Below are 25,000 nucleotides of genomic sequence, written 5' to 3'. Positions count from 1 at the left end.
CCTCACAACCACCACCACCACCATCCCCTCACAACCACCACCATAAGGATGAGTTACCTCGGGACTCATAACAACATAATATATGAGTACTGATACTCAGATGAGAGTCGTGAATAACACTAACAATCGCTGGCTCGCGCGTGAACTCGTCTAGCTGTACTCACCTAGTTGTACTTGCGTTGGTTGAGCTCTGGCTCTTTAGACTCTCAACCGTCAATCTACTGATGTACAGATTCATGAGCTTCTCGAACTCTATCATATCTATCTATGAAACTGTGTATAGAGTCAGCCTCCACCACATCACTTCCTAGTGCATTCCATTTACTAACTACTCTGACACTGAAAAACATCTTTATAATGTCTCTGTGGCTCATTTGGGTACTCAGCTTCCACCTGTGTCCCCTTGTGCGTGTGCCACCCGTGTTAAATAATCCATCCTTGTCTACCCTGTCAATTCCCCTGAGAATTTTGTATGTGGTGATCATGACTCCCCGAGTTCTTCTGTCTTCCAGCGACGTGAGGTGCAGTTCCCTCAGCCTTTTCCCGTAATTCATGCCTCTTAGTTCTGGGACTAGTCTAGTGGCATACCTCTGAACTTTTTTCCAGCTTCGCCTTGTGCTTGACAAGGTAAGGGTTCCATGCTGGGGCTGCATACTCCAGGATTGGTCTTACATATGTGGTGTACAAGGTTCTGAAAAATTCCTTACACAGGTTTCTGAAGGTAGTTCTGATGTTAGCCAGCCTCGCATACGCCGCCGATGTTATTCATTTGATGTGGGCTTCAGGAGACAGGTTTGGCTTGATATCAACTCCTTAATCTTTCTCTCTGCTCGTTTCGTGAAGAACATCATCTCCCATTCGGTATTCAGTGTCTGGCCTCCTATTTCCTCCCCTTAGTTTCATTACCTTACACTTATTCGAGTTGAACTTGAGTAGCCATTTGTTTGACCATTCCTTCAGTCTGTCTAGCACATCTTGTAGCCTCATACTATCAAACTCCGTCTTAATCCTCCTCATAATGTTTGAATCATCAGCAGACATTGACAGGAACGTCTATTCCTCTCTGAGAGGTCATTCACACATATATCAGAAACAGTATAGCAGTATTATGTCGTGAGACATCTCCCGTCACGCAGGGTGCAGTCGCACCTTCACAGATCTCCAGTATCATCTATTGATACTGGTAATGGCTCAAATGGGCCACCACTTACGGGCTATTCATGCCCGTGCCACCTTTTGGGTGGCTTAATCTTTATCAATCAATCAGTATTATGAGCCTGGCCGCAGTACCAGAGCTCGGCTCAACTAGTTACTAAAGACAAACGCTCGAAGGTGACTGATATCGCCGCGTTGACAGGAGGACCGAAGGAGACTGATATCGCCGCGTTCACAGGAGGACCGAAGGAGACTGATATCGCCGCGTTGACAGGAGGACCGAAGGAGACTGATATCGCCGCGTTCACAGGAGGACCGAAGGAGACTGATATCGCCGCGTTCACAGGAGGACCGAAGGAGACTGATATCGCCGCGTTCACAGGAGGACCGCAGGAGACTGATATCGCCGCGTTGACAGGAGGACCGAAGGAGACTGATATCGCCGCGTTCACAGGAGGACCGCAGGAGACTGATATCGCCGCGTTCACAGGAGGACCGCAGGAGACTGATATCGCCGCGTTCACAGGAGGACCGCAGGAGACTGATATCGCCGCGTTCACAGGAGGACCGCAGGAGACTGATATCGCCGCGTTCACAGGAGGACCGCAGGAGACTGATATCGCCGCGTTGACAGGAGGACCGAAGGAGACTGATATCGCCGCGTTCACAGGAGGACCGAAGGAGACTGATATCGCCGCGTTCACAGGAGGACCGTAACCACACACTTCCAAGAAAAGGAACAACACTATTCCCCTTCCTCGAACTGCTTGTTAATTCCGCCCCGCCCCCCACACTGACCTGACCTGGGAGACACCACCTCCTCCTCCCGACATGCGTCGCATTCTCAGCGGAATCGACCCCCTCCTCCGTTAAAAATTACGACGCATTAGACACAAAATTAAAACACCATAATACGGACGATTTTCCATGCCTCGGCCTCGATAAGATAGATAGGCTTCGTACACGCTGCTGGCTATATTATATATATATATATATATATATATATATATATATATATATATATATATATATATATATATATATATATATATATATATATATATACCAAGCGGTGTATTTCGCTTCTCTGTAAACATACACTAAGTGTATTAAGTCTTGGACTATTGTATACTTGACTGATGTAGACTTGTATACTGATGTAGACTGGTCAGTATAGGGTGTTGTAGCGACCTTAGTGACCCTCAGGAGTACGATATTAGGCCTTAGGCCCAACACCAGAATAAAGACCAAAGTAGTATTATATTAACGGCGGAAATCGCCAAGCATTCGAGCAACCCCCTTGCGAAACCTGTGCATCTTTCCTGTCACGCCGGCGTTGTTCTCCTTAATTGAACACTTTATGAGCGTCGAAACTTAACAACCGCAAGGTTGTTATGGTTATAAACAACCTCGTAGTGCTTGTAAACTGTTTAATTAATACAGACTCAGTCGCCATTTAATTGAGTCAAGATGTCAACATTAGTGAGATAAAGGAATTCCCGGTCAGATGAAATGTCTCTCTCTCTCTCTCTCTCTCTCTCTCTCTCTCTCTCTCTCTCTCTCTCTCTCTCTCTCTCTCTCTCTCTCTCTCTCTCTCTCAACCACTTGGGCTGGACGATAGAGCGACGGTCTCGCTACATGCAGGTCGGCGTTCAATCCCCGACCGTCCAAGTGGTTGGGCACCATTCCTCAACCCCCGTCCCATCCCAAATCCTTATCCTGACCCCTTCCCAGTCCTTTATAGTCGTAAAGGCTCGGCGATTTCCCCTGATAATTCCATTCCCTCCCTCCCTCCCTCTCTCTCTCTCTCTCTCTCTCTCTCTCTCTCTCTCTCTCTCTCTCTCTCTCTCTCTCTCTCCCGTAGACAAAAGCCACCCTCCCTCACCTCATCAATACAGCCATCTCTAGTCAACACAAGGCTCTGAGTATCCGTGAATGGGTTCACTTAAAGGCGTAGTGTTGCAGCAAAAGAAAATCGAGACAAAACAGTGTGTGAACCCCCCCCCCCCCCCCACACTGGTGTCTGCACTCTGTGGGTTGGTTGGCCCAAGCCTACAGGCGGGCCACCCGCACTCCCACCCGCGGTCCTGTTTACATCCAAGCAGTCAACCTTACCTACTGCTGCTAAATATACATGGCAGGAAGATATATGAGAGAGAGAGAGAGAGAGAGAGAGAGAGAGAGAGAGAGAGAGAGAGAGAGAGAGAGAGAGAGAGAGAGAGAGAGAGAGAGAGAGAGAGAGAGAGAGAGAGAGAGAGAGAGAGAGAGAGAGAGAGAGAGAGAGTCATCAAAAGCGTGTTTGGAGAGTAATTTCTGGGAAACCTTAAAGGTGAGTGTCTGTTGTGGGAGGGGGGGGGGGCAGAGAGCCCCCTTCCCCCAAAGCCCCCCTCCCCCACAGCCCCCTCCCCTCCCCACCACTACCCAACTAGTTTAACCTATCCTAAGATGACAAAACATTGAGCATTTATGCCTTGGGATCGAACTCGCTTCTCTGGACAACCTTAAGCACACGCACAACCCACTGAGCCACGACGAGCTCAACAGTACCACAAGCAGTAGTACCACTACAGCGGTTAGTACACTATTCGGTACACAGAAGTGTACCAGTGTACTACCAGTAACGCTGAAGCCTCGAACCCTTACACTGACAAGATAATGCTCGCCCGACCTCCTCTCTCTCTCTCCAAGTCACAACTCAGGGGGCCAGATTCACGAAAGCAGTTACGCAAGCACTTACGAACGTGTACATCTTTCCTCAATCTTTGACGGCTTTGTTTACATATATTAAACAGTTTACAAGAATGAAAACTTGCCAATCAACTGTTGTTATTGTTATAAACAGCCTCCTGGTGCTTCGGAGCTCATTAACCGTTTAATAATTGTAAACAAAGCCGCCAAAGATTGAGAAAAGATGGACAAGTTCGTAAGTGCTTGCGTAACTGCTTTCGTGAATGTGGCCCCTGGTCAGGACACGAATATAATCCTCCAGTACATCTCTGCACCTGTAGTGTCTAGTTCAATATCAACACCAGAGTGGTGGTGGTGGTGGTGGTGGTGGTGGTGGTGGTGGTGGTGATGCTAGTGATGGTGGTGGTGGTGGTGGTGGTGGTGGTGGTGGTGCTGGTGGTGGTGGTGATGCTAGTGATGGTGGTGGTGGTGGTGGTGGTGGTGGTGGTGGTGGTGGTGGTAGTGGTGGTGGTAGTGGTGGTGGTGGTGGTGGTGGTGGTGATGCTAGTGGTGGTGATGGTGGTGGTGGTGATGGTGATGCTAGTGATGATGGTGGTGGTGGTGGTGGTGGTGGTAGTGGTGGTGATGCTGGTAGTGGTGGTGATGCTGGTAGTGGTGGTGATGCTGGTAGTGGTGGTGATGCTGGTAGTGATGGTGATGCTGGTAGTGATGCTGGTAGTGGTGGTGATGCTGGTAGTGATGGTGATGCTGGTAGTGGTGGTGATGCTGGTAGTGGTGGTGATGCTGGTAGTGGTGGTGATGCTGGTAGTGATGCTGGTGATGCTGGTGATGCTGGTAGTGATGCTGGTGATGCTGGTAGTGGTGGTGATGCTGGTAGTGATGCTGGTGATGCTGGTAGTGATGCTGGTGATGCTGGTAGTGGTGGTGATGCTGGTAGTGGTGGTGATGCTGGTAGTGGTGGTGATGCTGGTAGTGGTGGTGATGCTGGTAGTGGTGGTGATGCTGGTAGTGATGCTGGTGATGCTGGTAGTGGTGGTGATGCTGGTGATGCTGGTAGTGATGCTGGTGATGCTGGTAGTGGTGGTGATGCTGGTAGTGGTGGTGATGCTGGTAGTGGTGGTGATGCTGGTAGTGGTGGTGATGCTGGTAGTGGTGGTGATGCTGGTAGTGATGCTGGTGATGCTGGTAGTGGTGGTGATGCTGGTAGTGGTGGTGATGCTGGTAGTGGTGGTGATGCTGGTAGTGGTGGTGATGCTAGTGATGGTGGTGGTGGTGGTGGTGGTGTTGGTAGTGGTGGTGGTAGTGGTGGTGGTGGTGGTGGTGGTGGTGATGCTAGTGGTGGTGATGGTGGTGGTGGTGATGGTGATGCTAGTGATGATGGTGGTGGTGGTGGTGGTGGTGGTAGTGGTGGTGGTGGTGGTGGTGGTGGTGATGCTGGTGGTGGTGGTGGTGGAGGTAGTGGTGGTAGTGGTGGTGGTAGTGGTGGTGGTGGTGGTAGTGGTAGTGGTGGTGATGCTGGTAGTGGTGGTGATGCTGGTAGTGGTGGTGGTGGTAGTGGTGGTGATGCTGGTAGTGGTGGTGATGCTGGTAGTGGTGGTGATGCTGGTAGTGGTGGTGATGCTGGTAGTGGTGGTGATGCTGGTAGTGGTGGTGATGCTGGTAGTGGTGGTGATGCTGGTAGTGGTGGTGATGCTGGTAGTGGTGGTGATGCTGGTAGTGGTGGTGATGCTGGTAGTGGTGGTGATGCTGGTAGTGGTGGTGATGCTGGTAGTGGTGGTGATGCTGGTAGTGATGCTGGTGATGCTGGTGATGCTGGTAGTGATGCTGGTAGTGGTGGTGATGCTGGTAGTGGTGGTGATGCTGGTAGTGGTGGTGATGCTGGTAGTGGTGGTGATGCTGGTAGTGATGCTGGTGATGCTGGTGATGCTGGTAGTGATGCTGGTAGTGGTGGTGATGCTGGTAGTGGTGGTGATGCTGGTAGTGGTGGTGGTGGTGGTAGTGGTGGTGATGCTGGTAGTGGTGGTGATGCTGGTAGTGGTGGTGATGCTGGTAGTGGTGGTGATGCTGGTAGTGGTGGTGATGCTGGTAGTGGTGGTGATGCTGGTAGTGGTGGTGATGCTGGTAGTGCTGGTGATGCTGGTAGTGGTGGTGATGCTGGTAGTGGTGGTGATGCTGGTAGTGGTGGTGATGCTGGTAGTGATGCTGGTGATGCTGCTACTTGAAGTGCTTCCCTCATCCGACCACCGACACCAACCACTACAGCCTCAGGTGATCAGGAGATCGAAAACCAATCTAATAACAAGACTGATCTCCCCCCCCCCCCTCCCCCCCAAGGATGCTGCTCGCCTTGGGAAGGGCAGATGGAAGAGGTGAGAAAGGATAAGAGTAAATATGGGAGATGAGAATCCAGGAATAATGGGAGGAAGATGGAGGCTATTTGAGAAGGCTGGTAAACCTGAGATGGACCCGAGAGTGCATTGGGGAAGAGAGAAATGGATGCTGAAACGATTAGGGATAAGGGAACAAGCCTCGGATAATAAAGTCATTTTGTAGATCAACAGACAACTGTGGGTATTACAAGTGATTATCTACGTGAATTAATCTGCAATTATCAACAAGTACAGTAAGTGATAACCCATAATTTAATCCAAGTAATTATCAGGAGGAAGTGTTCTAAGTTCATGGGAGGGAGCCGGTCGGCCGAGCGGACAGCACGCTGGACTTGTGATCCTGTGGTCCTGGGTTCGATCCCAGGCGCCGGCGAGAAACAATGGGCAGAGTTTCTTTCACCCTATGCCCCTGTTACCTAGCAGTAAAATAGGTACCTGGGTGTTAGTCAGCTGTCACGGGCTGCTTCCTGGGGGTGGAGGCCTGGTCGAGGACCGGGCCGCGGGGACTCTAAAGCCCCGAAATCATCTCAAGATAACCTGAAGATATTATGCCCTTGACTTCCTCCTCACGAGACAAGAACGAAAATGTCAGTAAATTGTACAGTGTAAAAGTGAGGCTGATGGAAGGAGATTAACACCAATTAGTGGTCTTATATAATTATCCTTTTGGTATAACTTGACCATTCACATGGCCCTGTGTACATGTATACTATCTATGAACATTCACAAGTTAAGAGATATATATACACACATATAAAAAGAATAGGGGTGGTAGGAGAAGAAAATATCAAAGTGTTCAGTGAGGATCCACAAGGTCTTCTCTGAGTACTCTTTATTTTCTTCTACGCGGCTATGGGTCCCTACACTTGCACCAGAGGTGGTACCCCTTTTAGGTCAAACATTTTATATATATATATATATATATATATATATATATATATATATATATATATATATATATATATATATATATATATATATATAAAAGTTTGTGAGGGTACCACCTCTGGTGCCAATGTGGGGACCCACAGCCTCGGAGAAGAAAATAAAAAGTATTCAGAGGAGACCTTGTGGTTTCTCACTGAACACTAATATTATCTTCTCCTACCACCCCTATTCTTCTGTATGTACACATATATATATCTACTTTACTTGAATATACTATATATATATATATATATATATATATATATATATATATATATATATATATATATATATATATATATATAAGATGGACATGATTGGAAATGGTGACAGCGGTGGTGAGCAGTAGAGGACATTACATGATGATGATGGAGAGGAACAGAGAGAGAGAGAGAGAGAGAGAGAGAGAGAGAGAGAGAGAGAGAGAGAGAGAGAGAGAGAGAGAGAGAGAGAGAGAGAGAGAGAGAGAGAGAGAGAGAGAGAGATGGATGGATGATCTAACCAACAGCTGCAGTACGATAGTAAATACAATTTCTGAGGTGGGGGGGGGGGGGGAGAGGGGAAAAAAGACAGGGGATAGAGTGAAGTGTGACTGCCTCTCTCTCTTCCCCTCCCCCCTCCCGAAAAAAAATCGAAGTTACTATACTTAGAAAAACAAATAAAAAGACAGAAAGTCTTCAGAAACATTCACACTTGTTCCTTATTGGCTTCTCTCTTCACACTCACCCTAGCTTCTCTGTTCCATACCTCCGCTCACCTTCTTGCTCCCTCACCCACCTGTCATTACTTCCTCCCTCTATATACCCCCTTCCACCTGCCCCTCTCACTTTCCCTCATTCTTCCCTCCCTCCTCCCCCACCAAGCTACTCCTGAGGGCCTGGGGCCAGATTCACGAAGCAGTTACGCAAGCACTTACGAACGTGTACATCTTTCCTCAATCTTTGACGGCTTTGGTTACATTTATTAAACAGTTTACAAGCATGAAAACTTGCCAATCAACTGTTGTTATTGTTATAAACAGCCTCCTGGTGCTTCGGAGCTCATTATAACTGTTTAATAATTGGAAACAAAGCCGCCAAAGATTGAGAAAAGATGTACATGTTCGTAAGTGATTGCGTAAGTGCTTCGTGAATGTGGCCCCAGGTGTCGAAGGTAAACAAATGAGCCGACTCACTCATCACAGAAAACGTAGCACGTCCGGCCCACAGCACGGCAAACTACTCTATTGTGGAGGCCGAAGCTAACTAACCCAGAGTACTTTTGTACAATATTAAATTGATCTTTAAAACTATAATTTTTAAAGCTTATCGAGGTCTTCCCCCTCCAGGGCCAAGGACGACTACTGATCTCCCCGCCAAGATGCACCCTACAACAGCTGCCCAACTTCTGGGTACGTTTTTCATGCCAGATGATCAAAGGCATTAAATGAAAGGAATATCGTTTTTCAAACGTACTGCCGTGGGAGTCGAACCCGGGACCTTTCGAGTGTTACCCGCTGGTGGTGGAAACTATAAGCCACAATATCACTGCGCTTGACAAACTACCCAATCACTTGTTTCTTTCGCGAAATAATGATTGACAAAATACTCGATTCGTGATTGTTAGCGGTTACAATCCCGTACATCATTAATGTTCAAATAACAACCATTAATGGCTTAACACGTCTATTACTGTGACAAGACCCAGGTTCGAACCCCAGACAAGAGGGGGGGGGGGGGGGGAGTGAGTTATCAGGGGAAAGTACCAAGCCATTACGACTGTATAGACTTCATACATAAGGGGCATAACTGGCCAGCCTCTCACAGTGTTCAAGAGAAAACTCGACAAACGCCTCTAAAGAGTACCTGATCAACCAGGCTGTGATTCATGCGTCAGACAGCGAGTAACCGCGTCCAACAGACTGGTTGGCCAGATGACCAACCGGGAGGCCTGGTCGGAGACCGGGTCGCGGGGCAGTTGATCCCCGGAACCTCCCTCTGCTCCACCAAGGGAGCCGGTCGGCCGAGCGGACAGCACGCTGTTCTTGTGATCCTGTGGTCCCGTGGTCGATCCCGGGCGCCGGCGAGAAACAATGGGCAGAGTTTCTTTCACCCTTTGCCCCTGTTACCTAGCAGTAAAATAGGTACCTGGGTGTTAGTCAGCTGTCACGGGCTGCTTCCTGGGGGTGGAGGCCTGGTCGAGGACCGGGCCGCGGGGACACTAAAGCCCTGAAATCATCTCAAGATAACCATTCTTGCCCTCCACTTATTCTTTATCAACCCTCCTCTCTCTTGCTTCATCATTCCTTTCCTCTACTTTGTCATAATTCAACAATATCCCCCCCCATCTACTATATATTATGCCTGCCCTCTACTTAGCCCAACCACTTGGGCTGGACGGTAGAGCGACGGTCTTCTATCATGCAGGTCGGCGTTCAATCCCCGACCGTCCACAAGTGGTTGGGCACCATTCCTTCCCCTCGTCCCATCCCAAATCCGTATCCTGACCCCTTCCAAGTGCTATATATAGTCGTAATGGCTCGGCGCTTTCCCCTGATAAGTAGAAGGAAGGGAAGGGAATTATCATTCCTTCCATCTATTATATTATTCCTCCCTCTCTACTTTGCTCCATCACTCGGTGTTTACAATGTTCATTTTATAACACCTAACACCGTCTCCACTCCACTCCCTCAATTACAGTTATTACTTAACCTTGATAGGTTAAGTAATAATTGTAAATATGAAGCAATAAGATGCTTATCTAAACATACTAAGAAGGTTAGGTAAGGTCGGTGTTTTCTATGAAGCTTTTCAAGGTAAACTAAAATATTCACAATCAATTAGTATGTCACATATGCATTTATTAAATAAGCCAATATTGACTAAAAGCAAGTGCGAGAACGGGTTGCTACGGGACAGTGTAATGTGGCGCGTCTTTTCCGTAGACTTTCACCCCCGCGACATGAGGCTGCAATTTCCTCAACAAAATATACTACACAACGCGAGCAAAACAATTATTTATCCCCAAGAGAAATACAATTTGGCTAAAAAAATCTACAAATCATCAAATAGCGAAGATTCCCCAGTCACCCATGTTCTAGACCCCAGTCACCCATGTTCTAGACCCCAGTCACCCATGTTCTAGACCCCAGTCACCCATGTTCCAGACCCCAGTCACCCAAGTTCCAGACCCCAGTCACCCATGTTCTAGACCCCAGTCACCCATGTTCCAGACCTCAGTCACCCATGTTCTAGACCCCAGTCGCCCATGTTCTAGACCCCAGTCGCCCATGTTCTAGACCCCAGTCGCCCATGTTCTAGACCCCAGTCACCCATGTTCCAGACCCCAGTCACCCATGTTCTAGACCCCAGTCACCCATGTTCCAGACCCCAGTCACCCATGTTCCAGACCTCAGTCACCCATGTTCCAGACCCCAGTCACCCATGTTCTAGACCCCAGTCACCCATGTTCTAGACCCCAGTCGCCCATGTTCCAGACCTCAGTCACCCACGTTCTAGACCCCAGTCACCCATGTTCCAGACCCCAGTCACCCATGTTCTAGACCCCAGTCACCCATGTTCTAGACCCCAGTCACCCATGTTCCAGACCCCAGTCACCCATGTTCTAGACCCCAGTCGCCCATGTTCTAGACCCCAGTCGCCCATGTTCTAGACCCCAGTCGCCCATGTTCTAGACCCCAGTCACCCATGTTCCAGACCCCAGTCACCCATGTTCTAGACCCCAGTCACCCATGTTCCAGACCCCAGTCACCCATGTTCTAGACCCCAGTCACCCATGTTCCAGACCCCAGTCACCCATGTTCTAGACCCCAGTCACCCATGTTCTAGACCCCAGTCACCCATGTTCTAGACCCCAGTCACCCATGTTCTAGACCCCAGTCACCCATGTTCTAGACCCCAGTCACCCATGTTCTAGACCCCAGTCACCCATGTTCCAGACCCCCAGCCGCCCACACCCAGCTCCCACTCGGCCAACCACAAAAATCAGATGGATCAGACAATCATTAACACAGAAGGGTCTTATTCCCTACCCCTCTCTATCCACACACACACACACACACACACACACACACACACACACACACACACACACACACACACACACACACACACACACGTGTCAAAACATCTACACACTGACGATGCTCTGCTTTTTTACTAATATCTGGGACAATTTCCCCACTACCCTGTGAGTTTCCCCAGCACGCCCCAGCAAGCGACGATTACTGCCGTGGACAGGAATACTTCACACAGTTCTAAACACGTCATTTTGATATATCTGAATACAGTTAACCCCTAAACTGCGCCACTCTGGGGGCGACCTTGTCCTCATTCTCTGGTGACATTGATCTCTGCGGCGAATTTGACCTTTCTCTCTCTATAGTGACCACGGGCAACATCGGTCCATATGCTTTCTGAGAGCACAGGCCTATTGAGAGCACAGGCTTATTGAGAGCACAGGCCTACTGAGAGCACAGGCCTACTGAGAGTACAGGCCTACTGAGAGCACAGGCTTACTGAGAGCACAGGCCTACTGAGAGCACAGGCCTACTGAGAGCACAGGCCTACTGAGAGTACAGGCCTACTGAGAGCACAGGCTTACTGAGAGCACAGGCCTACTGAGAGTACAGGCCTACTGAGAGCACAGGCTTACTGAGAGCACAGGTCTACTGAGAGTACAGGCCTACTGAGAGCACAGGCTTACTGAGAGCACAGGCCTACTGAGAGCACAGGCCTACTGAGAGCACAGGCCTACTGAGAGCACAGGCCTACTGAGAGCACAGGCCTACTGAGAGCATGCTCTTATCGACAATATATCAGGAGAAGCAAACAAGGTGTTCTAAAGATAGGAAGATCTTCGAATTGTCCACTCACAGGATGAGTGGCGCTGCCTAATACTGTCACTATGGCGGTGTGTTCACTCACAGGATAAGTGGCTCTGCCCAATACTGTCACTATGGCTGTGTGTCCACTCACAGGATGAGTGGCGCTGCCCAATACTGTCACTATGGCGGTGTGTCCACTCACAGGATGAGTGACGCTGCCCAATACTGTCACTATGGCTGTGTGTCCACTCACAGGATGAGTGGCGCTGCCCAATACTGTCACTATGGCGGTGTGTCCACTCACAGGATGAGTGGCGCTGCCCAATACTGTCACTATGGCGGTGTGTCCACTCACAGGATGAGTGGCGCTGCCCAATACTGTCACTATTGTGGTGTGTTCACTCACAGGATGAGTGGCGCTGCCCAATACTGTCACTATGGCGGTGTGTCCACTCACAGGATGAGTGGCGCTGCCCAATACTGTCACTATGGCGGTGTGTTCACTCACAGGATGAGTGACGCTGCCCAATACTGTCACTATGGCGGTGTGTCCACTCACAGGATGAGTGACGCTGCCCAATAATCACTATGGCGGTGTGTCACTCACAGAATCTATTTTCCGAATATATATATAGATATTACATTCTATATAGTTATTTAAGATTTAAAAAAACAAATTCGGAATTAGAACATTACAGAAAATGATAATTCTAGACATGGGTGACTGCGCCATTTCTGTCCTTCAATATTGAGGCGAACCGGGGCGGCCCCACACAAACTGGGTCATGAGGGCGCTGCGAACTAGGGCGCTGGGACGAGAGGGGCCAGGATATGTCCTTGAGAGTCGTGGGAGAGGGACGGGGGTGGAGGTGAGAGTGAGGGAGAGGGGAGGGAGAGGCAGGGAGAGCCAGGGAGAGCCAGGATCAATGGGCCTGCAACTGGAGACTGCCACCACACGCTCGGGCCGACGCCAAGGTCAGAGAGAGGATTGGGAGGGGGTCGTGATGTCATCGTCGTACGGACAAGGTCACGACCTTAGCTTCACTGATTCCCCGCGGACGTCAGGTTACTCCGGCACTCTTCCACAAGTTAGAGACAACAGCGTCGTGACAATTTAGCTGAGGAACAAGGGGTGGAAGCACTTTTCCATCCCCACCTCACACCATGGGAGCCACCTTACACCATGGGAGCCACCTCACACCATGGGAGCCACCTCACACCATGGGAGCCACCTCACACCATGGGAGCCACCTCACACCATGGGAGCCACCTCACACCATGGGAGCCACCTCACACCATGGGAGCCACCTCACACCATGGGAGCCACCTCACACCATGGGAGCCACCTCACACCATGGGAGCCACCTTACACCATGGGAGCCACCTCACACCATGGGAGCCACCTCACACCATGGGAGCCACCTCACACCATGGGAGCCACTTCACACCATGGGAGCCACTTCACACCATGGGAGCCACCTCACACCATGGGAGCCACCTTACACCATGGGAGCCACCTTACACCATGGGAGCCACCTCACACCATGGGAGCCACCTCACACCATGGGAGCCACTTCACACCATGGGAGCCACTTCACACCATGGGAGCCACCTCACACCATGGGAGCCACCTCACACCATGGGAGCCACCTTACACCATGGGAGCCACCTCACACCATGGGAGCCACCTCACACCATGGGAGCCACCTTACACCATGGGAGCCACCTCACACCATGGGAGCCACCTCACACCATGGGAGCCACCTCACACCATGGGAGCCACCTTACACCATGGGAGCCACCTTACACCATGGGAGCATGCGCACCATACATAAACTATGCCAAACTAATGACTAGGTATCTATTGGTTAGGCCAATGACGCAGTGGTCCAACCATATTGACCAAATATTGATGTCTTACTACACACACACATTAAGAGCAGGAGAGGGGGAAGGAATGACCACAAACCTGGTCGTTAAGAGCGTACTTGACCTGGGTCAAGACGGCAATCATCCTGATGGTCGTTAGGACCCCCCCCCCACCCTCCCCCCCTTGTCAAGTCCACACTCGACGTACAGTTTCGAAATTAATTGTTGAACATGAAGAGTTCCTGTTAAACTCAGGGACCAAGAGCTGGAGCCCGACGTAGTGTGTGTGTGTGTGTGTGTGTGTGTGTGTGTGTGTGTGTGTGTGTGTGTGTGTGTGTGTGTGTGTGTGTGTGTGACCTTCCTAGGGTCAAATAGGGAATATCTACAGTTTTTTTTAATTTCGTTCACCGGTGTCCGAACAAACGGTTTCGTAAAATAAAACTTCAAATCATTTTTAGAAATTAAATATAAATGGAGGAGACTTTGGGTGGGACATTCTTCGCAACCAACTTTAAACAATTACATGTTTTTTCCATTACAAGACTGCAGGAGGATACAGCTTTGGCTTTATATTTGCTACCGTGAGTGCCTGATATCATGGGGGGAAACTGAACTATTTATATATATGATATAAGGGGGAAACTGAACTATTTATATATATGATATAATGGGGGAAACTGAACTATTTATATATATGATATAATGGGGAAACTGAACTATTTATATATATGATATAAGGGGGGGAAACTGAACTATTTATATATATGATATCATGGGGGAAAACTGAACTATTTATATACAAGTTCAAAAGCTCAGGAACTATTATTGAGGCTCCTGGTGAGCTGAGCTGTTAAATATGTAGTCGTTTCCTTTCTTCATAATTTAGATTTCACGACGTTTATTTTCGCTTCCCCCTTTCATGTTCACTATTCCTTAACTTTAGAACATATTACTGTGAGTTAACCTGGAACTTGACTAACCCTAAACTTTGAGATTTACCGAATACCTCAAATATGACTCTCCTGGAACTAAACTTTCCCATTAACTCTACTGTCCATTCACCTCAAATAAAATTTTCAACAATACAAAATTTTCTTCCGTTTTCTTTCATCTCAACCTTCACACGACTGTCACTCACCTCGAATGCTATTCTTGGCCATTTCAAACTATTTTCCACTCGTCAAATTTAATTCTCCCTTGCCACAACCTCACAAAAAAAAATAAAAAAAATATTTGAGAACTATATTTTCGTCCACTGAAAGAATTATTTATTTTTTCTTTTCTGGGACTTCTCTTCATCTTTATAATCCTTATCGATTTTATCTAACTTTTCTAAACTTCAGTAACTTCACTTTTTCACATTTCTCTTCTGCTAGATGCGTTTCTTTCCCTTTTCAGTTATTTGTGTCTGATTTTCTATCTTTTTCTGTTTGTTCTCTTACTGTTCCTGTTTATGGAACAGGTGTTCCTGTTTATGGAACAGGTTTTCCTGTTTATGGAACAGGTGTTCCTGTTTATGGAACAGGTGTTCCTGTTTATGGAACAGGTGTTCCTGTTTATGGAACAGGTGTTCCTGTTTATGGAACAGGTGTTCCTGTTTATGGAACAGGTGTTCCTGTTTATGGAACAGGTGTTCCTGTTTATGGAACAGGTTTTCCTGTTTATGGAACAGGTGTTGCTATTCCTTCTTTCCCTGCTACACCAGTCCTTATTTCCTATCTATATTACAGCTGTTCTTATTGCGACTTTTCATACTAATGCTTTTTATGTGTTTTTTATATTTTCTTTTATTACAGCTGTTTTTAATGCTCTTCTTTGTTACAGCTGTTTTTAATGCTCTTCTTTGTTACAGCTGTTTTTAATGCTCTTCTTTGTTACAGCTGTTTTTAATGCTCTTCTTTGTTACAGCTGTTTTTAATGCTCTTCTTTGTTACAGCTGTTTTTAATGCTCTTCTTTGTTACAGCTGTTTTTAATGCTCTTCTTTGTTACAGCTGTTTTTAATGCTCTTCTTTGTTACAGCTGTTTTTAATGCTCTTCTTTGTTACAGCTGTTTTTAATGCTCTTCTTTGTTACAGCTGTTTTTAATGCTCTTCTTTGTTACAGCTGTTTTTAATGCTCTTCTTTGTTACAGCTGTTTTTAATGCTCTTCCTTGTTACAGCTGTTTTTAATGCTCTTCTTTGTTACAGCTGTTTTTAATGCTCTTCCTTGTTACAGCTGTTTTTAATGCTCTTCTTTGTTACAGCTGTTTTTAATGCTCTTCTTTGTTACAGCTGTTTTTAATGCTCTTCTTTGTTACAGCTGTTTTTAATGCTCTTCTTTGTTACAGCTGTTTTTAATGCTCTTCTTTGTTACAGCTGTTTTTAATGCTCTTCTTTGTTACAGCTGTTTTTAATGCTCTTCTTTGTTACAGCTGTTTTTAATGCTCTTCTTTGTTACAGCTGTTTTTAATGCTCTTCTTTGTTACAGCTGTTTTTAATGCTCTTCTTTGTTACAGCTGTTTTTAATGCTCTTCCTTGTTACAGCTGTTTTTAATGCTCTTCTTTTTACAGCTGTTTTTAATGCTCTTCCTTGTTACAGCTGTTTTTAATGCTCTTCTTTGTTACAGCTGTTTTTAATGCTCTTCTTTGTTACAGCTGTTTTTAATGCTCTTCCTTGTTACAGCTGTTTTCAATGCTCTTCCTTGTTACAGCTGTTTTTAATGCTCTTCCTTGTTACAGCTGTTTTTAATGCTCTTCCTTGTTACAGCTGTTTTTAATGCTCTTCCTTGTTACAGCTGTTTTTAATGCTCTTCCTTGTTACAGCTGTTTTTCAACCTCTTCTTTTACAGCTGCCACTTTTGCCCTTTTTTCTCTACTACACATGTCCGCATTGCCCCCTTTTTTTTACAGGTGTTATTATTGCCCCTTTTTTATTACACCTGTGTTTAATATCCCTGTTTTTCTCCTCAAATATAACCTTTGTTTCTCTTGATACGTTTTCATTAATGTAGTGAATGAAGGTTTGCATTAGCTATGGATATGAAATGCGGTAAATGGAGTGTAAATACGGAGGAAGATATCATGGAGTGTAAATACGGAGGAAGATATCATGGCGTGTAAATACGGAGGAAGATATCATAGCGTGTAAATACGGAGGATGTCATGAACATGTATATATGGAGGAAGACGTCACGGAGTGTATATATATATGGAGGCACCTCCTAAGGCACACAAGATGGGGGACCATTCGCCCGAGACCTACATAAGGAAGGAGGCTACAGACAGCCTAACACCGTCAACCTCTGGCAGGATTGCGCCATGACAAACCCGCTCCCGCCAAAAAAAATCAGGAAATCTATTTAGGGTTGCAAAACTGACTAGGCTAGTTGAGTGGCTCGTTCTTTGATCTCTGTTTGTTTCTCTCTCTTCGCTTTATCTGTATGTGATCTCTATCCTGTTTCCTGTTACTTTGCTGTGGTTTTCACTTGTTAATGGGTTCCGTATTCCCTCCCTGGTCATTTGGCCCCGCGCCAAGATCAGGTCATGGCCAAGGTTGGTGAGAGTAGGGCATTGAGGTGAGGACGGTAGCTCAGTTGTAGGCCAAGGTGGAGAAATTGAAATTGAAATAAGTTTATTGATGTAAAATACACACAAAGGGATGAGGTAGCTCAAGCTATTCTCACCCCGTTCAGTACAACGTGTTAATACGTACATAGACACACATCACAAACAATAAACATATTACCAAACATTCTGAGTAGGTGGAGAGGGGTGTTGGGGGGACTTTCCTCTCACTACAAGCCTATCATTGAGTGTGTAAATCACGAAAATAAACACGTGATGAAAACTGTGACAGTGTCAGACCACGGAGGAAAATTGAAACAGGAACTTCCTTAAGTACTTTCGTATATTAATACATCTTCAGAAGGATCATTGACTACGGAGAGTGAGGTCTATAACCCCCCTAGGTTCCCTCACAAAACATTTTTGTATTTGAAAAGTTATAATTTAACTATTCCGACGTTCTAATTCTTTGTCGCATCTGCCCTTAAAGTAGTGGATGGAGGCTTCTATAACTTCTTTAAATGCATTCCATTTGTTGACCACCCGTACAAGGTACGAGTATTTCCAATGTGTGTGTGTGTGTGTACCCACCTATTTCTGCTTTGAGGAACGAGCTTTAGTTCTTGGACCCCCCTGTCTAGCAGCTGGTTGTCTAATGCAATGACTCCTGCCTTATTCCTCTATCATATCTACTCTTGAAATTATGAATGGAGTTTACTTAAACAATCTGTTCATTCAGTTCATTCCATTTCCCCACTATTGTTACGATAAAAGAAAATGTTCAGATATCTCTATGTCTCATCTGAGTCCCAAGCTTCCATCTGTGCCCCCTGTGTTCTATCGGGGTTCATTGTGAATGTCTCTTTTTCCACTCTATCACTCTCCCTTGGCATTTTTTAGTCTATCGTCTATACTCTCTCTTATTACTCTAGCGACGTCAGGTCTAGTTCTTTCAATCGTTCTTCATAACCCATCCCTGGCAATTCTGGGACGAACCTCGTTGCAAACTTCTAAACCTTTTCGAGTTTTAGTTCTTGTAATATTCTTAATGAGGGCTCCAAGATTTGGCGGTATACTGTGTCTCACGGGCGCCTTCTTATTTAGGTGTCTGAATGATGTTCCGACATGTTTGTGTAGAGCGCATTGATGTTATCCTATTAATATATATCACTAGTCGTCATTGGACTGTCCCCCATGGACTGTCATTGGACTGTCCCATGGACTGTCATTGGACTGTCCCATGGACTGTCATTGGACTGTCCCCATGGACTGTCATTAGACTGTCCCCATGGACTGTCCCATGGACTGTCCCATGGACTGTCCCATGGACTGTGGACCGTCCCATTAATCTCCTATGCGCGCGCAACACATCCAGTAACTACTACGACAATAGCGTCCACAATGACTCATTATCCACACTGCTCATATTCCACGCCCCTTCCTCCTATACTTCCCCTCATAACCCACCCATGTGTCCCCCTCCCACGTGCCTCATAATCCACACACGTGTCCCCCCTCCCATGTGGACCTTGGACGACCATAATGGCCTCGCCCGGGCCACCATCACGGCCAAGGATGAGGTCATGACCAAGGCCGCGGAGTATTGATTCCCGCGCTCACTTCCCCCTCTCTCATATCCCCTCAAAACACCTCCCCACTCTTCCGCCAGTATAAAATAACACGCAAGCCATCAATTAACACCATAAAATATATCAACAAGTGCAAAAATACACTAGTGAGTGTGTGGGGGAGTCGGGCCGGCGCCCTTAGGATTCGAAATGGATTTTCCCGCGCTTTCAGTCACGCGTCAATGTGACCTACTGAATACAAAGCCCGTCTGTATTAGATTGATACTTACACCATGTGAATAATACGACTAAACAATTCTCACATATATATTTTAACGTATAATTATTTCTAATAATGACTAAATACACAAACAGCGGTAATTATCAGCAGTTTCAAGCAGTTAGAGCTTCAAGGACTACATCCGTTTTCTATCATAATATTCACCGTATACTTCTCCATTCTGCTCGCGCCAGAGCGACGCCAGCGCTCAGGCAGAAACTTTAAGTGCGTATTCGAGTGTATATTATGCTAGGATGGGGCTGGATATCATTCCCGGACACACACACACTCGCGCGCACACGCAGGGGGCAAAGGGTGGGGGCGGAGGGGAAAGGGGAGTGGCGAGCAGCGACCTCCTTTTCCCTGGTCTCTGGTTCCATTCCCGCGACACGAGATGTTTGGGTCATATATCTGGGTTTGTACCCAACATGTCGTATGTACTCACACCCAACATGGCGTCGCCCTCATGTGCACCTCTGTGTACACCAGCACATCCACACACACGCACACGCAGCCGTACGTGCACATGTACCCTGTGTACACCAGCACATCCACACACACACGCACACGCAGCCGTACGTGCACATGTACCCTGCGTACACCAGCACATCCACACACACACGCACACGCAGCCGTACGTGCACATGTGCCCTGCGTACACCAGCACATCCACACACACACGCACACGCAGCCGTACGTGCACATGTACCCTGCGTACACCAGCACATCCACACACACACGCACACGCAGCCGTACGTGCACATGTACCCTGCGTACACCAGCACATCCACACACACACGCACACGCAGCCGTACGTGCACATGTGCCCTGTGTACACCAGCACATCCACACACACGCACACGCAGCCGTACCTGCACATGTGCCCTGTGTACACCAGCACATCCATAGTTCACTCGCGGCTGAGTGGAGAGCGTTTGGGGGATCATAATCCTAAAAGGGCTTGGGTTCGCTTCCCGGCGGATGCGGAAACAAATGGGCAGAGTTACTTTCACCCTGATGCCCTTGTTCACCTAGCAGTAAATAGGTACCTGGGAGTTAGACAGCTGCTACGAGCTGCTTCCCGGGGGCGTGTGCGTATGTATAAGAGAAATATATGTAGTAGATATAATTGAGGAAAAGATTCGTTAGAGAGGCGGGGTCCAAGAGCTAATAGCTCGATTCTGCAGACACAAATAGTACATACAAATAATAAATACATCCACAGATGAAATGGTAGCCACTAAGCCCATAGACATTCATAGTCTCGTCATAATATCTCAGAATTTAGATACTGGCATTAAAATATGCATGTTTATTTAGTTATGCATGTTAAAATATGCATGTTTATTTAGTTATGCATGTTAAAATATGCATGTTTATTTAGTTATGCATGTTAAAATATGCATGTTTATTTAGTTATGCATGTTAAAATATGCATGTTTATTTAGTTATGCATGTTAAAATATGCATGTTTATTTAGTTATGCATGTTAAAATATGCATGTTAACTTAGAACAAAAGTTCCAAAGCAGCACGGGCTATGGTGAGCCCGTAGTGGACTTACCTGGCACAGGAGCGGTGAAAAATTCTGAGGATCCCAACACTTAAATGCAACAACTTTGAGGGGTGGACCCGGACACAGCCGAGTACCCCCTCAATCTTATTACATAAAAAACGAAGAATCTGACAGCCGCGAGGGGTAACTCACCTGGATGGGGGAGGCGCGAGGCGGCCGACTGTAGTTCACTCAATGCTCTGAGGTGGACCTCGCGGGAGCTCTGTAAGCAAGAGAAACACCACATGATAAAAAAAATTATTGTTTTTTTTTAATTTAAAGTTGTTAAACCATTTTAAATTTTAATTTTTAAATTTTAATTTTTAAATTTTAAATTTTAAATTTTATTTTTTAAATTTTATTTTTTAAATTTTAAATTTTAATTTTTAAATTGTAAATTTTAAAATTTATTTTTTAAATTGTAATTTTTAAATTTTAAATTTAAATTTTTAAATTTTAAATTTAAATTTTTAAATTTTAAATTTTAATTTCTAAATTTTAAAATCAAATTTTATTTGATTTTTAAAACAAAAAATAAAAATTGCAAAGAGACAACAAAAAATTCCACTCGTAAATATCCCCAGAAGTTTACAAATAACAACAAATAATCATGAACTTGAACTAGTTTAAAAATTTAAAAAAAATATAAAAATAAATTATTTAAATCAATCATAAGCCTAACAGCAAGCTTCAGAATGCATGAAAATTTAAGGATATTGAACACAACATTCTGTATAAGGCAAAAAATAGACATTGAATAGCCATTTGTCTAATAAATTTAAATTGTGAATTTTAAGGCTAACACCACAATTTATCCTCGTGACTTGTAAAATACGTAAAGGTAAAACCACAATCATTTGACACAATGCCACACACAACAGGCAACTCAAACGACACAAGAATTTTTTTATGAAATTACAACAAAAGTCATTTTAATTAAACATGCAGTTAACGAGGTGAACAAAGCACAACACAATATGTATATAATATTTATTTAAACAACAAATAACTTTAAAATATCAGTAAACTCCCCACTGTCAATATATCACACGAACATCACTTTAAAACAACAAAGATCTTATTAATATCTCACACGAACATCACTTTAAAACAACAAAGATCTTATTAATATCTCACATGAACATCACTTTAAAACAACAAAGATCTTATTAATATCTCACACGAACATCACTTTAAAACAACAAAGATCTTATTAATATCTCACATGAACATCACTTTAAAACAACAAAGATCTTATTAATATCTCACATGAACATCACTTTAAAACAACAAAGATCTTATTAATATCTCACACGAACATCACTTTAAAACAACAAAGATCTTATTAATATCTCACACGAACATCACTTTAAAACAACAAAGATCTTATTAATATCTCACATGAACATCACTTTAAAACATCAATTAATGTTCTTGACATGGGCCTAAAACCTGATGTCTACTGTCGGTAAGTCGGAGAGATATTCCTGCAGGCACCAGACATCAGAGTGCTTGTAAGAGCTAAAGGATGCATTCGAGCAATGTTCCGGTCGAAGAGAGAAAGCAAGCTGTCTTTCCAAGACGTAACAGTCTGGGGTATAGGAGTGGTAGCTTGCATATAGCAGTCTACGCTAAGGAAACCAATATAGGAATGTGTCTTGATTCATATAAGTAGTGAGTGTTCGGACAGCGGAGTGTTGTCGAGGTCTAGGTCAATCGTGCCCTCACACACACAGCTCTAGAGTAATGAAGGCACTAGTCAATAATGGATATCTAACCACGTATAAAAGATATCATTATGAAGAAGGTGATCTGTTATGCTATCTCTGAGGAAATGCCCGACACTATACTGTTTCACATATTATCTTATTTCACAAAAACTTTTTTTCCACGGCCCACAAAATGGAGGATTTTTTCATTTTTTTTTTTCAAAAGGATATTTTTTTCAAAAGACATTACTGATAGAACCGGGACCCGACCAACACCACCCACAAGATAAGAGATGCCAATTTACTACAAGAGGAAGAAGACCACCAACTTGCCCAAGAATAACTCTCTCAATACCAAACACACTCCCATGAAAGAGACAAATGTCATCTATGTCTTTATATACCCACTTGGGGGTCTGTCAGCCCAATAAATCTCAATATATAGGCAAGACAACAATATTCCAAGACACCTGACAATGCACACACAATAAGGTCCCATCAAGGAACATATCATTTCAATGCATTATTATATCATCGCCAGAGATATCATGAGCAACAACATGGATATCATCGCCAGAGATATCATGAGCAACAACATGGATATCATCGACAGAGATATCATGAGCAACAACATGGATATCATCGCCAGAGATATCATGAGCAATAACATGGATATCATCGCCAGAGATATCATGAGCAACAACATGGATATCATCGCCAGAGATATCCTAAGCAACAACATGGATATCATCCACAGACATCCACTACACATCAAACAATATCAACCAACTATTATCATCTACCTCATACTCGGGTCCAGTCTAACTCAAGACCAAGGCATCTTCCTTGGTCTTGAAGGATGACCCCACACACTGCTCCACCCATCATAGGAACACACAAAATTATAAAGTCACTACAGATGACCTGTTGGCCCCATGTGACGCCATACTTAACCTGTCTTTTTTTTTTTTAGATTCATCTTCTCGGAACCAAAAGTTGCAAGTAGCACGGGCTATGGTGAGCCCGTAGTGGACTTACCTGGCACAGGAGCGGTGCTGTGACTATGTAACTTGACCCTATCCTTTCTATACACTTCACCTTTCTATACACTAATATATATATATATATATATATATATATATATATATATATATATATATATATATATATATATATATATATATATATATATATAAACTACGAGGTAATTTTTTAATGTCGTTTTAAACAAACAAGACAAAAACAACAAGGAAACCTTATTTAAACAATGCGTCAAACAAAAACAAATTATAAAATGCCAGGAGACAAAACCCTGTCATTGTGAAAGGTCAAATTCCAACCTGTCACAGCTATTACAATTCCGCAACAAAAGGCTATCGAAGGTCGCAGGTGCCCAAGATGCCGGGACCCAGGCGCTGCCACCCGACCCAACCCAAACCACAAGCTGTACAAATAACCGTTAATAACACAGGGCCTTTTTTACGGGCTCGCCATAGCCCGTGCTACATGGACATTTCCTTCTGAGAAGCAAAGGTTAAAATAACATACAGCAAATGGTGGTTTGGGAATAGTTGAATTAGTTCTATTAACCCCCCTTGCTGGGGGAGAGGGGGGGGGGGCATCAACCCCTTGTGGGGGGGGAGAGGGGGGGGATCAACCCCCATGCAGGGGGGGGTTAGGGGGCATCAACCCCTTGTGGGGGGAGAGGGGGGGCATCAACCCCTCGTGGGGGAGGGGGGGCATCAACCCCATGCAGGGGGGGGGGGTTAGGGGGCATCCACCCCCTTGCTCAATACGGTAGCAGTAAGCCACAGGTCAAGGCGATAAATAATAACAATAACACCCTTGCATTCATCAACCATTTACGAAACCTGTGCATCATCTTCCCTCCACCATGGTGGTTCATGAACCCCAAAGCACACAAGAGGTTATTTATAACAATAACAACCTCGGGTTGTGAAGTTTCCAAGCAAGAAAAATGTCTAAATAAATATCAACAGAGCCGCCGTGACTACGGAAAGATGTACAGGTTTCGCAAGGTGTTGCGTACAGTGATATTCGTGTGACATTGACATCACTATTACAAACAAGTACATTTACTCTCTCCTTATCAGCCGTTTCAATCCAACCTTATAATTCATTGTGTCGGGGGGACAGGCAGCCAGTATATATATATGTAAGGGGGTCTCTACCTCCCTACCGTCTCGTAAAGGTAAGGGGTCAGCGCCCCCTTCATTCTGACCTCTGGCTGAGTATGATATCTTTGTTCTCCGTGACTGTAATGCCTGTGACGGAGAACAAAGATATCATTTGACTCTTTGATATCTCAAAGTTCTCTTTGATATCTCGAAGATATCAAAGAGAACATTTGACAAATAAATCTTATTATTTTTCTTAAAATGCCACTCCCCCCTCCCCCCCCCCTTGTTTATCCCAACGAAAAACAAGATAGCATTAGAAGGGGAAAAAAAAGATAGCAGTCTCAACATCA

The 25,000-nt window shown here is 45.3% G+C and overlaps 1 protein-coding gene across 1 annotated transcript in view; it reads right to left on the bottom strand.

The window, feature by feature from the left end:
- The window catches only part of LOC123772988 (uncharacterized), a 198,635-nt gene that overhangs the window by 91,303 nt on the left and 82,332 nt on the right, over positions 1–25,000 (bottom strand). Inside the window, exon 4 of the mRNA XM_069315346.1 lies at positions 20,954–21,023. Coding sequence (XP_069171447.1) covers positions 20,954–21,023 — 70 coding nt within the window. The remainder of the gene's footprint in view (positions 1–20,953; positions 21,024–25,000) is intronic.

The sequence above is a fragment of the Procambarus clarkii genome, chromosome 81 (assembly GCF_040958095.1).
Source record: "Procambarus clarkii isolate CNS0578487 chromosome 81, FALCON_Pclarkii_2.0, whole genome shotgun sequence".
Taxonomy (NCBI): Eukaryota; Metazoa; Arthropoda; class Malacostraca; order Decapoda; family Cambaridae; genus Procambarus; species Procambarus clarkii.
This window is presented reverse-complemented; position numbering and strand designations above follow the sequence as displayed.